This window comes from Macrotis lagotis, chromosome 1 (assembly GCF_037893015.1).
Source record: "Macrotis lagotis isolate mMagLag1 chromosome 1, bilby.v1.9.chrom.fasta, whole genome shotgun sequence".
Classification (NCBI taxonomy): Eukaryota; Metazoa; Chordata; class Mammalia; order Peramelemorphia; family Peramelidae; genus Macrotis; species Macrotis lagotis.
The window spans coordinates 155,711,733-155,726,769 of record NC_133658.1 but is presented as its reverse complement, the minus strand read 5'-3'; the positions used below and the strand labels follow the sequence as shown (position 1 = coordinate 155,726,769).

Genomic DNA, 15,037 nt, shown 5'->3' with positions numbered 1-15,037 from the left:
AAAACCCAAAAAACAAAAGCATGTTTTACACTATGATGACTAGAAGAAATGCATATATCCAAAGGTACAATTTATATCCATTATTTAGTATTTAGCTCTTAAATGAAAAAAAAAGTCACTCAGTAATTGTCAAAATATGAGTCCAAACAGAAACAGGATTTTCTGCTCAAGCTTGAAATGTCAGAGTGATTTATTTTGTGGGCAAGATCAAACAAAAATGAATATGATATAGCAGGTAAAACAAGCTCTCCTAAAGAGAAAGTAGCTGTGAGAATTGAAGAAGTGGGAAGAAGTGAGCTCAGTGGGAGATCATTGTGCCTCTGGGGGTTCTTACCTTTCCCTCTTCTATAATGGAAAACTGAATGATATCAACAAATATTGAACTGCAACTTTGTAAGAGTAACATTCACATGGCAATTGAGCATAGAACAAAGTTCACCTACTTCAACAAACTTTGTTTGTCTGGAGGTTTATCTATAATAAAATAGATAACTATTATTAGTCATTGCATAACAAAGCTGCAGAGGCTGAAGGTATATGAAACAGATAGACTTAAGCACTTTATGTTAAGTATCAATACAAATATTTTTAAAGTAGAAATTACAAAGGAGAAAAGTCAAGGAGAAAGAAAAGAGTTAAGGGGAGAGGAGAAAAAAGGAGAGAAGATAAAGAGAAAGACAAAGAGAGAAGAAACAAATGAAAAGGCAAAAAGGAAAGAACCTACTATATATCACTTTCTGTGCTTAAGTGAGAACTGAGAATACAAAAAAAGGCAAAAGATTCAAAGAAGCTCACATTCTAATTGGGAATGATTAAAAAAAATCATGGCACATGAATGTAATGTAATATTATTACACCATAAGAAAGAAGGAATATGGAGAATTCAAAGAAGGATGGATGATTTATATGAATTGATGCCAAAACAGAACCAGGGACACACTATACCCAATGATTATGATAGTATAAATGGGAAGAACAAGACACTCCACACTGAATAGTTGTTAGTTATCTCTTACAACTAAGATTATCCCCATAGACAAGATGAAAAAATGCACCTCTTTCTCTTCTTTGTAATCTGACATGTGTAAACCTATGTAAACTAATAAATCTACAAAAGATTCAAAGAAGCTCACATTCTAATTGGGAATGATTAAAAAAAATCATGGCACATGAATGTAATGTAATATTATTACACCATAAGAAAGAAGGAATATGGAGAATTCAAGGAAGGATGGATGATTTATATAAATTGATGCCAAAACAGAACCAGGGACACACTATACCCAATGATTATGATAGTATAAATGGGAAGAACAAGACACTCCACACTGAACAGTTGCTAGTTATCTCTTACAACTAAGATTATCCCCATAGACAAGATGAAAAAATGCACCTTTTTCTCTTCTTTGTAATTAGTGTGTCGGTGTGGGGGAGGGGGGAAGTATAGATCTGAAATACTGACTTTGCTGTCAGATTTGGTTAATTTCGTTGAATTTATTTTCTTTCCTTTTCTTTTAATTTTTTATTATTATTTCAAGGGCTGGTTTACTGGGTATAGGTAGAAAACAGAGATGTTTAGAAATCAAGATGATGTAAAAACAAAATGTTAATAAAAAAATGTACCCCATAACTGCCTCATCTTGTGGATATTCTTTAAAGAATAGGATTTTATTTGAAAACAGGACTTAGAAAAGAGTTAAGTGATAGTGCTGAAGGGAATCCAGGGAAATGTACAGGCATGCCCATGCTTCCCTAGCTTGTTAATTGATTTCTGTGACTTTAGATGAAACATAACAGGCAGGAAACAAACAACCTTACATTGAACGAATGAAGAAACGTTTAATAGGTGCTTACCCGGAGCCAGGCACTACAAATATCAGCAAACCAGACTACCAAGCATGGTATTGCAATTGTAATTGTAATAGGAGATGGCAAAATATGTAGGGGAGTGGTGGCCAAAGGAGAAGTCAGAAGGAATGGTGAGTGAAGTCACTATACAAATGATTTATGATGGTGTTTGATAATAATTTTTTTCTGTCTGGACCTGTGAATTGATTGTTGTAGGGAATTCATGATGAATAGTTTAGATTAGGAGCTGCTCTGTAACTCATAGTCTTAGAGAGCTGCTCCAGGCCCCAAGAGGTTAAAGACACTTGCCCAGGGTCACCAGCATGGTTCAGAAGTCAGCTCTTGGTCAACTGTACTCTGCTGATATGTCTCTCAGCAACTTGATTGCAAAATGACACTGTTATGATAGTGTTATGTAAACCATATGAAATTTCTAAAGATCTAGTCCTAGGTTCATTCATTCAATAAACATTTGTTAAATACCTACTAAGTGCCAGATGCTGTGAATACAAAAAGAGGCAAAAGACAGTTCTTGTACTCAAGGAGTTTGCAATCTAATGGAGGAGACAACATGAAAACTTATATTTACAAAGCAAGATGCATACAGGATAAACAGAAAATAAGTAAAATGAGAAAAGCACTGCAATTAAGAGGGGGGTTAAGGAGAGCTTTCTGTAGAGAGAAGATGTATACTGTTCTGCACTATGTTTGGGTATAATAGGACAAACAAGTTTCAGAAAATTTTGTCAAGGAACAAAGACAAAGCAAAATTGGCAGTTTTAAATACTGACAGGGTTGATCACCTTAGGTCAATGGCACATAAACTGATCTCAAGGCTTTAAATAAATTCCAACAGAATCAAAGTTATTGCTTTATAGGTATAGTGCAAATCCTTTAGATTTTATGGAATTGTGATGATGTTGATGATGATGATGATGTTTGTTTTTCTTTCTTGAAGATGACCATGACATCTGGGAAGTGATAACATGGAAAGCAAGTGAATTGGATTTGAGTGAGGGGGGCTGTGCCAAGTCACTCTCTTCTAGAGCCATCTGGGTTCAGTGGACATATATGGATCAGGACAACTGGAGATGGCCCTGGATGTAAGGAAGTCAGGGTTAAGAGACTTGCCCAAGATCACACAACTAGTGAGTGTCAAGTGTCTGGGGTCATATTTGAACTCAGGTTCTCCTAACTCCAGGGCTGGTGCTCTGTCCACTGTACCACCTAGCTGACATATGGGAATATAAAGTTTGCTTGGAAAATAAATTTTTAAGTAAATTACTTTTTTAAAGTACTACTGGGGGCAGCTAGGTGGCATAGTGGATAAAGCACCAGCCCTGGAATCAGGAGTACCTGAGTTCAAATCTAGCCTCAGATACTTAATAATCGCCTAGCTGTGTGGCCTTGGGCAAGCCACTTAACCCCGTTTGCCTTGCAAAAAAAAAAAAGAAAGAAAGAAAGAAAGAAAGAAAGAAAGAAAGAAAGAAAGAAAGAAAGAAAGTACTACTGGTTTTTTGAAGTATTATAATAATTATTTTCATAGTTTTAAAGCTAAAAAGGGCTCTTGGAGGTCATTTCACAGACTGAGGAAACTAAGGGCCAGAGTTTAATAGACTTATCCAGGGTTATGTAGCTAATAAGTGTATGAGGCAGAATCTGAACACAGGTCTTCCTGACTCTAGTCCAGTGTATTATCCACTGTACTACTCTGCTTCATTATTATTATTCCTATTTTACAGAAGTAGAAACTCTGAGAATCAAATAAAATAGTATTTGTAAAGTGTTTAGCAGATAGTAGGCACTTAATAAATGCTTGTTCCTTTCCCTTGTTGCCATCACCTTTGGACCTCACTTTTCCTAACCTGCAAAACAATCAAGGTTGGACTAGAATCAGAAGTGTCAAACTTATCAGGAAGGCATGTAGCCTGCAAAACTCCCAAGTGGGCCCAAACCATACTAAATGAAATGGGGAAAAGCTTAATTAAAATATATACACATACATATATTTGTATATTATAAAACATAGATAATGTTAATCTGTAATTTTGTAAGAGAACATATGGCTGTCAAGGATTCAGTTTCTATATGAATGTGATACCACTGGTCTAGATAATCTTCAAAATCTCCTCTAGCCCAATTCCATTATCCTATGAATATGAAACAAGCTGAAAGGAAACCACAAGGTCCCTAGATCACATTGGAAACTCCTTTAGTTACTTTCCAGTCAGTAATTATTGAATTTGTTAGAAATGCAATTAATTATCTAATTTTTTTATTGATGAAAAGAAATGTTCTTGATTTAGTTATTGCTACATTTTCCTGTATATGTGTGTGTGTGTGTGTGTATCTCCAGGATAACAGTCAATCAATCAATCAATCAGGGATAGTTCATGTAGTGAGAATGGGAAGCAACAGAACATATCTACATATCTGAACCATAGGATGATATCCTCCAGATTCTCCAGTGTTTGAAGATTTCCTTTATGGAAATTTTTAGGAAAATATGAATAAAAATTATATATAAATATAAAAGCTTACATTGGTGAAATTATAGATCTATCAAGGTAGAGGAAAGGCATCCTCATGGTGAAAAATGTCCACCATGCTCTTCTTTTACTTAGGGGCAGTGTGTTATAGCAGAAAGAGTAGTGAATTTAAAATCTGGAGGTGGGGAGAATCCTAATCTACCACTTATGAGCTATAAATCTTTGGGCAAAATACTTAGTTCTTCTAAAAATACTAAGTTCTTCTAAAATACAGTTCTAAATTTCAGTGTCTTCTTTGTAATAATGAATATAATCATATCTGTCTTACCTATTTGATCAGGTGGTGGAGATCAAAGGCACAGGGAATAGAGCTTGTAATCAAGATGATCTGAATTCAAATTTAGCCTCAGATACTTACTAGCTGTATGACCCTGGTCAAGTCAATTTACCTTGCTTGCCTCAGTTTTCTCATCTGTATAATGAACTGGAGAAGAAATGGAAAACCACTCTAACATCTTTGCCCTCCCAAAAAAAAAGGGTCACTTAGAGTCAGATATGACTGAAAATAACTAAACAACATGTATAGAGTGTTTAGTGGTTATAAAGCACAAAATGGAAGGTTTTTTGGTTTTCTTTTTACTATTATTCCCATGGGCAAAATGAGTAAAAGGTACAATAAAAAAATTAGGAGAGCAAGGAATAGTTTACCTTTCAGATCTATGCAGAAGGGCCAAATTTATTCTTTTGATCAATTCATTTGTTCTGAGGCTCTATCTCCTTATGAACAAAATGTGAATACACTAAGGAATTCTCTCATTGGTCATACAGCTAGTTGAGTGCTGAGAGAGTGGACTAGAAATCAAGCTATCCTGACTCCAAGTCCAATACTTTATCCTATTTAATATATTGATTCTTATTTTGCCAACTGTAAAGAGGTTGAATTTGAGAAAGGGCAAGTTGGAAAAAGGGAGGACAGTTAGGAGATTGCTGAAATGATTAAGGACACAAATTCTTGTCCTGCCCATCTCATAGAGCTGTGGTGAAGGTCAAGTTTAAGTATAAATGCTACACAAATATATATTAAATATGTCAAAAGTCATAATAATAATAATTATAAACTCTAATAATAGTGCACAGCAATTGGATAATGATAATAACTAGTATTTATATAGAGCTTTAAGGTTTAAAAAGTGCTATATATTTATCACAGTCAAGAAAATTGTTTGACATTAGAAAAATGGAACAGTTCTAGTTCTCAAAGAGAAGACAGAGGTTTAGCATCCTGTAGTACTTGTGAGACAAAACATTGACGTTCAGAAATACTTGCCAGTGATTGTGCTTTTCTCAGCTTGGATCTGTCTGGAAATTTATTTTTCTTATGTGATTGGCGACTGAAATCTGAGACCTGTTCATTGCCTTTCTTCTTTCTGGAAATTGAGAAAAGAAGCACTAGCAAAAAATTAAAAAATGAAGCAGTGTGTGCAGTTTTTTTTTATAAATGATATGGGAACATTCATCACGAGTCAACAAATTCAATGCAATTCAATTTAACACACATTAAAGCACTCACTATGTACAAGGTCTGTGCTAGGGGATGAGAATAACAGCAAAAAAACTCATGGAAGGAAAATGAAGAAAATAATAGCAAATATCATGATTTTTCTTGGGTCTTGACTTGAGATGGTAGTAACATCTTTGTTGGAAGAGCTACCTCAGAATCTTAGAAGTAGAAGGGACTTATCTAGTTCACACTACATCTCCTCTACACTATTGCCATGAAGTGGTCATATGACTTATACTTGAACACTCAAGGAAGGAGAGTCCATCAAGCTCCCAAGGCAGTCTATTATGTTCTTTTTTTTGTTTTTGCAAGGTGTCGGGGGTCGGCCCTGACCGCCTGGGTGGATAGGACCTCCCCGGGAGTGAGGTCAAACCAACCCAGAGAAGACACGGCTCCTTAAGGGGAGCAGTGGCTTCGCCTGGTTGGCCTGTGTCGCTTGCTCCAATCGGGTGGTAGGTTCTGCCCTCGGGGCGGATTGGGGTGGCAGCCCGGAAATAACTCCCTATATTATCCAGCGCCCTGAGCTATTCGGGGGATCCCTCTGCACCTAATAAAACATATGCCTCCTGAAGACATGTCTGCCTGAGTCCCTCCTCGCTGATCCCCGGGGGAGGGAAAAACCAGGGACGCCTGAAGCAGTGCCCATTGAGGAGCTCACTCCGGGGTCCGGGGAAGAAGACCCCGGACAGCAAGGCAGTGGGGTTAAGTGCCTTGCCCAAGGCCACACAGCTAGGTAATTATTAAGTGTCTAAGGCTGGATTTGAACTCAGGTCCTCCTGACTCCAGGGCCCATGCTCTATCCACTGTGCCACCTAGTTGCCCCCATTCCCTAACCCTTTTGGCTTTTAGTGATCATTGCGTCTCTCTAAATGCTCACAAATCATATTCTTAAATAAATCTATTCTAAAATCTTTCCAAAAATAGAAGTTTACTGAACTATAGTTTGTACTCTCTTCTCTTTTTTTAAGAGTTAAGACTATGTTTGCCTTTCTTCAGCTCCTATTCCTTTTCTCTACAAGCTTTTAAAGATCATTGACAGTGATTCGGTTCAGCAATCACATCTGCAAATTATTTCAGTAACAATAGAATAAGAAGCCTGAAGACTTCACATTGACCCAAGACCTAGTTGTAATATTGCTCCCATTTCACTCCCCCATTTCTGACATGCCTACCCTATTAATTATGATTTACTGAGTCTTTCCTTAAATCTAATATAAATTTGCCTTCCTAAAACTTCCATTAATTCCTTCAAGTTCTGCCTTCTGGATTCAAGCAAGAGAAGTATATTTCTCCTTTTGTGTGGGAGGCCTTCAAATGATGCTATCTTTCCTCCTACTAAGTCTTCTCTACATTAAGCTGAATCTCACCCCCAGTCAAAAGTAGGAGTACACAAGCTGTTGTAGGAGACAGAAAGAAATCCATGTGAGAAGTTAGAACACCTGGATTCTAGTCCTAACTCTGATGCTCATTAACTTTGTGACTTTGTCTAAGTTACTTCACCTCTGAAAAATAAGGATGGTGATACTTCAAAGGGTTAAGGATAAAATGAGTAACAGATGAGGAAGTGCTCTGAAAATTCTAAATATGCAAATATCAAGATTGTTGTTAACTACTTCAATGGGTATTTAGAGTTCCCAGAGAGGGTTCTTGTACTATGACAGAGAATATAGCCAGATTTTTGTCTGCATTAGTAGAGATGAAATGAAATGAATTGAGGTTTCCCCTCATCCCCAGGACTTCTCTGGAATGGTTTTAATCCTGAGTCCAGAAGAAATATCATGATCCTCAAATATAACTTCCTTAGAATCACAGGATCATAGATCTAGAAGTAGAAAAGATCCTGGAGGCTATCTGCTCATTTTACAGAAAAGGAAATTGAGATCAAGGAAGGTTAAATGACTGATACCATTAATAGGCATCAGAGACAGGAATCAGACTCAGATCCTCTGAATTCAGTTAGTGTTTTATCCCCTGTACTATGCTGCCCTTACCCTGAATTTCTTTATTAACTATTGCAATTCTATCTATAATTAATCAATTACTTGATTTATTATTAACAAGTTATTAACAAGCATTTGTTAGGCTCCTTTTAGGGATGTTGTACAAAAGATTACTCCAATGGGGGGAATAATGGGACTAGATGACCCCTCTTAAAGGGTCCTTCCAACTCTAAAATTAAGAGAAAAAAATCTTGAAGCTAAAGGTAAAAAGAGAACTGCAAACTCCATTAGATGCTGTAGGTTGAAGGATTGATTGGTTTTGATGAATGACTTTTCTTTGGTGCAAAGCAAGGTTGAACTCAGAAGCAAGAGGGAAGAGTGGTTTATTCAGAAATGACAATTTTAAAACAAAAAATTACATCAGTAAAATAAATAAATATATAAATTATAGAATGTATTTGTAAAATATAAATATAAATATAAATTAATAAGGGCAGCTAGGTGGCACAGTGGATAGAGCACTGGCCCTGGCGTCAGGAGGACCAGAGTTCAAATCTGATCTCAGACACTTAATAATTGCCTAGCTGCGTGACCTTGGGCAAGTCACTTAACCCCATTGCCTTAAATAAATAAAACATTTTTTAAATTAAAAATAATTAATTAAACTAAAAACAAAATGGATTAAATCAACAAAATACAAGTCAACATAAAGGAAGAGTGGATTGGACAGAAAATATATTGACTTCAAGAATTAGTACCACTTGAGAAGCCTAAGGAAAAGAAAAGTGATATTCTCAGTTCACTGCAAAGAGTGGATTTAAGATCTTCTGCAGTCTGACTTCAACAATCTTATTTAACCCTAGTCTCCATAGATGCTCTCCAACCTGATTAGACCATAAATTGCTTTCTAATCTTATTTTGCTTCTCTACATTGTCATTATTCTTGCATAAAGTACACTCCCTCTGCATAGGGGTTGCAGTTTTTCAGTTCCTTTAAGTCACAGATCTTCCAGAAAACTTCCCTAGATCCACACCCCATCCTCACCCACTAAAAAGAGCTCTCCTCAAGATTATGGGCACATGTTTAACAACTGATTCTGATGGTGGATGGGTAGGGAAATGTATCCAAGATACACATTTAGGTTTAATGTACATTATTAACATTTTTTCCATCACTTTCTCAATTCTAGATGATCAACAAAACAATAAGCAAGTATCTGAAAATCTGCTGATTTCCAAGGTGTATGTGCTCACAATGATAATTTAACAATTGGGTTCTTGGGGGGCCTGGTACAAGCTGGCTCTAGCACATATCTGTGTCTCCCCTTTCTCAGATTTTCTGATAGCAGTTTACCTAGGTCTTTTCTTTGGTCTTATCACATTCTACAATCATGTTGTTTAGTTATTTCAGTCATGTCCAATTCTTTATGACCCCATTTGGGGTTTTCCTGGCAAAAATACTGGAATGGTTTGCCATTTCCTTTTCCAACTCATTGTACAGATGAGGAAATAACAGGGTTAAGTGACTTGTCCAGAGTCTGCTAAATAAATATCTGAGACTAGATTTAAACTTAGGTCTTCCTGATTCCAGACCAGGCCCTCTATCCACTGAGCCAGTCAGCTGTACCTACAATCATACTTTGGTGCATACAGATTGTTACCTCCTAGGGATTATCTAATTTTTCATCTCTCCCAATGCCTCACATACTATTATCAGTGTTTCCAAAAGCATATGAGATAAGGATACTAGCTTCTTACACCTGCCAGGCTTCAATGGGGTCACAGTTGTCTAGGTAATTAAATCGAATGATGTCAGTTGGATGTTTATCAGAAGAACGCCATGGTGGAAGGTCCTTCTCCCCTCTGTTAGCCTTCTTCCTAAATGAACAGGAGGCATGAAGAACAGATGAAGGGGACTGCTTCCCCTCTGTAGGGTCACCTGTTGCTGTCTGAATGTCAGTAGTCATAAAATCATTTTTTGGTGGAGTCTAGAAGAAATGACAGTGATTAGACATTCTGTCACTGCTACAGCTTTTTAACGTATTCAAGAAAACTCACTCAATCCCAACACTAAAGAACTCCAGCATAATCCATATACAATTAATTCCACATATTAATTAGTTAGGTTAATTTAAATTAAAATTATTTTTTGTAAAAATATAGAATACTCAGGGGTTAAGCACTTTGAGGATAAAATACTCAAACTTTAATAGTTTTCCTCCTATTTTCTGGTCTTTAAGAGAGAGGACCCATTTGCAGCTCTGATATAAGTAAAGTTGTTCAAATGTCACTCCACAGCTTAATCCTTCTGAAACTTGAATGGGAAGGAGGAAGAGGAAAGAGAAGTGAATAAGCATTTTTTAGATGTGTACCAGATTCTGCACAGAGTGCTTTACAAATATCTCATTTGATTCTCACAACAGCATTTCCAGGTAGATAGATATTATTATGATCTACATTTTATTGTTATTGTTTGTTTGTCTCCATCATGTCTATTTGGGGTCTTCTTGGTCAAGATTTGGAGTGATTTGCCATTTTTCTTCTCCAGCTCATTTAACAGATAAGAGAAAAGAGGTAACTTAAGTGACTTGCCTAAGGTCAAACAGCTAGTAGGTATTTAAGGTTAATTTGAATTCAGGTCTGTCTCCAGATCTAGTACTCTTTTATCTATTGTATCACCTAGCTGCCTTAGTTACCCTTTCTATAAAAAGAGAGATAGTTTCCCTTAGAACCTATCTTATAGGATTGTTGTGAGGCTCAAATTAGTTATATGTAAAGTGAATGCAATTTTAAAAGTACTATAGAAATAACAATAAAAGGACACCCTTGAAAAGAATACCCACACCAAAATGAAATGTATAAAGCATTTCACTATTTTCACTAGCTAACAATTGTTAACAATTATCAGCCGAAATAGAACCTCAAATCATTTTTGGGTTTTTTTCAGCCCACCCCCCAGAAACATTCACTGTAATTTAAAGGAGATGTTTCTGTTTTATTCTATAGAATATATCTGATATTCTCAGGTGTATAATAGAAAAACTTTCTCCCTTCCTCGTTGTGAAAAAATGAAAGACTTTGTGGTAAAAAAAAAAATATATATATATATATATGTATATATATATATATATATATATATATATATATATATATATATATATATATATACATATATATATATATATATATATATATATATATTCAAAACTCCTACAGTGGACTCTGATGGGTGTCTCTGTTAGACTGGGCTGAACTTCTCCCAATCCTGTCCCAACCTGCTACTGACCTCAGCTTTGAGGAATCTGGGAGAGTAGTTCTCATTTGCATATTATCTAGCAGTGTGGTCTGGAGTTAAATGCAGTCTGTAGACCTGGCTTTGAATCTTGGCAATGCTACTATTTAGAGGCCATTTAGATTAAGAACAACAGTAACAAATCATATTTATATTACATTTTAAATTTTTACATAACACTTTCCTCACAATATAACTCCAGTTCATCTTTAATGCTCTAAGAATCTATTTAGCATTTGTTATTGTAATAATTATAGGTGTGTCCTGCTTTGAAAACTTGATACAATCAGAACGTACCAAATAGAAAGCTGGGATGGGGGAAAGGGGTCCACTCTCTCCCAATTATAAAAGGTGCCAAGCTTTCTCCAACCAGCAAGTTCCCCATGGGCTTTGCAAATATTACCTGATTTTCAAAACTTTGATTATCATATAGCAAATGGAAACATATCTACTTCGTGAAAAGTTTTTTGTGCAAATGTATCTAAGAGGGGTCGTGACTGAAATGACTCATCAACCACAAAAAATAGATAATATCCTCAAGGAAGATGTTTAGAGTTTTCCTTTTGGTTATCCAAGGGACTGGTTGATGACTACACAGGTTACTGAGGAGTTAGGACGAAATTATTCCTGGACTGTTTGTTGCCTAAAAGAGAGGAAGAGAAGTAACTACTTGGTGCAGTGGGGAGAGCACTGGGCCTGGTGTCAGGAAGACCTAAGTTCAAATCCAACCTCAGACATTCATTCATTAATTATGTGACTCTGGGCAAATCATTTAATGTCTGTGTGCCTCAGTTTCCTTAACTGCAAGATGGGATAATAGCAGCATTGACCTTTCAGGATCAAATAAGATAATATTTGTAAATCATTTAGCATAGTGCTGGCTATATAGAGTAGGCATTGTCTAAGTGATTATTCCCCTTTTCTAAAAACAGGATACATAAATAATGCATTGTTGAGATTCTACAGCAATACAGACATAAATGCAATAATTACAAATAGCAATTTGTGAGGGAGGTTCAAAACTGAATTTTATCTATGGAAATCTCCTACTATTGCAACTCTGCAACTGCCTGGAAATTTAGATCTTAGAGAATTCAGTTCTGTCGTTTTTCTGTAGTGTTCAGTTCTTCAGTAGTGTCCCCATTTGGACTTTAATTGGCCAAGATATTGGAGAGGTTTGGTCCTTTCCTTCTTCAGCTCATTTTACAGATGAGGAAACTGAGGCAAACAGGGTTAAATGATTTGTCCAGGGTCACACAGCTGTGAATAGATTTGAACTCAAAGAGTGGGAGTCTTCCTGACTCCAGGCTCAGCTCTCTATCCACTATGGTACCACCTCTTGTTGTTTATTGTTATCCTTGCCACCCAGCAGCCCTGGAAGAGGATGGTTCACAAATCCATGTTATATTAAATTAACATGTAATTGTGTTAAGCATAATGGAGAATTGCCTTGGTCAATCTGAGGCTAATAAAGACTTTTCCAGAGACACAAAACTACCATATTTTCCCCAAATAGAATCTAATATGATTTTTTTCAGGATATAAGCCTTATCCCCAAAATAAGCCCCAGTTAAATTCATCAGCTACACAGATGCATTTAGAACATCCATTGCAACATGAGATGAATGTATGGAATTAAAAATAATAACACTAATATATGATTAAATATAAATAAATAATATTTTTTAGATTTTTATGTAAGAATAAATGTAGATCGTTATACAAGGGGGAAAAATAAGACATCCCCTGAAAATAAGCCCTAATACATGTTTTGGAGCAAAAATTAATATAAGTTACAATCTTTTTGAGAAAATTTGTCAGAGGTAGGATTTGAACCTAATTCATCCCCTTTTCCATGTTATGACTCAACATTGTAATATAGAAGTATAAATATGATAAACTTCATTGACTCAGACTAAATGGGGGAACTTAACTTTTGTCTGCCTCAGCTTCTTCAACAGTGAAATGAGGATAATGATGGCACCTACTTCCCCAGGCTGTTATAAATTTGTGTCATGTTTCCCATAGTGCCTGACGCACATAGTAGGAACTTAATAAAAGCTTATTTCCTTCTTAAATTGAACAAGTTGAACTGTAGAAAAATTCTTAGAGAAAAGATACTGGAATATAGAGCAACACTAGTTATTTACAATATAATTCTTCCCACTAGGCTGGTTTTAATTAAACATTTGTGATTAGAAGTATATGTTTACATAAAAATACTGATATAAATAGAAAACAGTTAATGTTATTTGAATTGATGAATATGTTAAATAAAGTTTTCTCTCCTTATTTATATTACAAATGTGTTTAGCAAGCCTTATCTTCATAAATAATGTGAATAGATAATGTGAAAAGATCAAACTTAGGTAGCAGAATTATCAAAAGCTCTGAATTTTGTTTTCAGTCATTTTTCAGATAAATCCAATGCTCTATGACCCCATTTGAGATTTTCTTGGCAGAGATACTAGAGTGGTTAGCCTCTAATTGCCCAAGTTTTACAGATGAGGAAACTGAGGCAAACAAGATTAAGTGACTTGTCCAGGGTCACACAGCTAGTAAGTGACTGAGACCAGATTTAAACTCACAAAAATGAGTCTTCCTGATTCCAGGATTGTCTCTATACCACCACAAGTGCAACTGACTTCAAATTATTTATCTTTTTTTAGTATAGGCAGCACTGGGTACTAGTTAAAAGTATTGGGTTAAAAGAAAATTCTGCCTCAGATACTTAGTTGCAAAACTTTGAACAATTCACCAAACCATTCATATTTGGTTAGGTTTTAGTCATAATTGCAATCTGCCATGATGGTGGGAATTCTCATTCCAGAAGTCTTCTTGTAAATTATCCACAGATTCAATTATCCACAGCTAGGTGCCTAGCTGGGTCTAGTTTCAGGTATCAAAGAATTATTTCTGGGACAAATGCAGAGTGCTGTGGTTATGGGATTTATGAAAGTCTGGATTACTGAGAATTCTCAATTCTCAGTAATGACAGGAAGCTTAATATAAATAGCTCTAAGTGATCAGAAGCTATAAACTGTTGGGTTTTATCATCAAAATACTGAAAATCAACAACTTTCAACTTGATGTAGTTTCTTAGCTCTTTAATGATAAAATGAAGTTTTATGTTTGTTGCTTTTTATTCCTAACTACCTTGGGCTTAGTGATGTGAAGTTCTTTCACCATTTCTATATAATGCTTTTTCCACACTCCCTGCTCAAATGGGGTTGGAGAGAAATTGATGCACCAGTTAAAACGCAAACACTTGGGCATCCAGAGCTGATCCAATTCAGCCAAGTTCTTCCAGTGCCAGCTAACCTGCAAAAAGCAAAAATAATATCAGTCCTTAGCACCTTTCTCAGATCTAAGCCTTTCCCCTAAGCTCTCACTTATCTGGAACTGACTCCCAATTTCCCAGATGTTTTGCCCTTCTTCAGAATGGAGTCTCATGACAGCCTCCAACATAAAGCCTTTCTTGATTGGCTGTTCTTAATCGTTTTGGGTCATGAACCCTTCTGGCAATCTAGTGAAGCTCAGGGGCCTATTCTCAGAATAGTGCTTTACTAACTACATTCAAAATCAGAGGAAATGCTAAATTTCAATTAGATGTTAGTGAACATAAGGATGATTTTTTTTCTCATGCAAGTTCATAGACACCTTGAAATCTACTCCTGGTCCAGGTTAAGTAATGTTATGTAAAAAAAGAGAGAGAGAGAGAGAGAAAGAACATGCTTACTGCCTTAATTGACTTAATGATTGCACACTGTTACCAAACAGATATATATGTATGTATTTATATATATGAAAATAATTTATACACATACAATCATATATATTTGTGAATAGATCCTATTCCACCTGGTAAGGATAATATCTTTTACTTTCTATCCTCCCTTCCCAACCC

General features: G+C 35.8%; 1 protein-coding gene across 3 annotated transcripts in view; it reads right to left on the bottom strand.

Annotated features, from left to right (window-relative positions):
• Nucleotides 1–15,037, bottom strand: part of FBXO16 (F-box protein 16) — a 49,319-nt gene that overhangs the window by 8,389 nt on the left and 25,893 nt on the right. For 2 of the 3 annotated variants that reach the window (XM_074209208.1, XM_074209209.1), the window contains exons 4-6: nucleotides 14,287–14,451; nucleotides 9,597–9,826; nucleotides 5,665–5,764 (exon numbers count right to left, since the gene is read on the bottom strand). In XM_074209208.1, the coding sequence (XP_074065309.1) occupies nucleotides 5,665–5,764; nucleotides 9,597–9,826; nucleotides 14,287–14,451 (495 nt within the window). Of the gene's footprint in view, nucleotides 1–5,478; nucleotides 5,765–9,596; nucleotides 9,827–14,286; nucleotides 14,452–15,037 lie in introns of those variants that run through there. The other variant, XM_074209207.1, reaches the window with a different exon arrangement.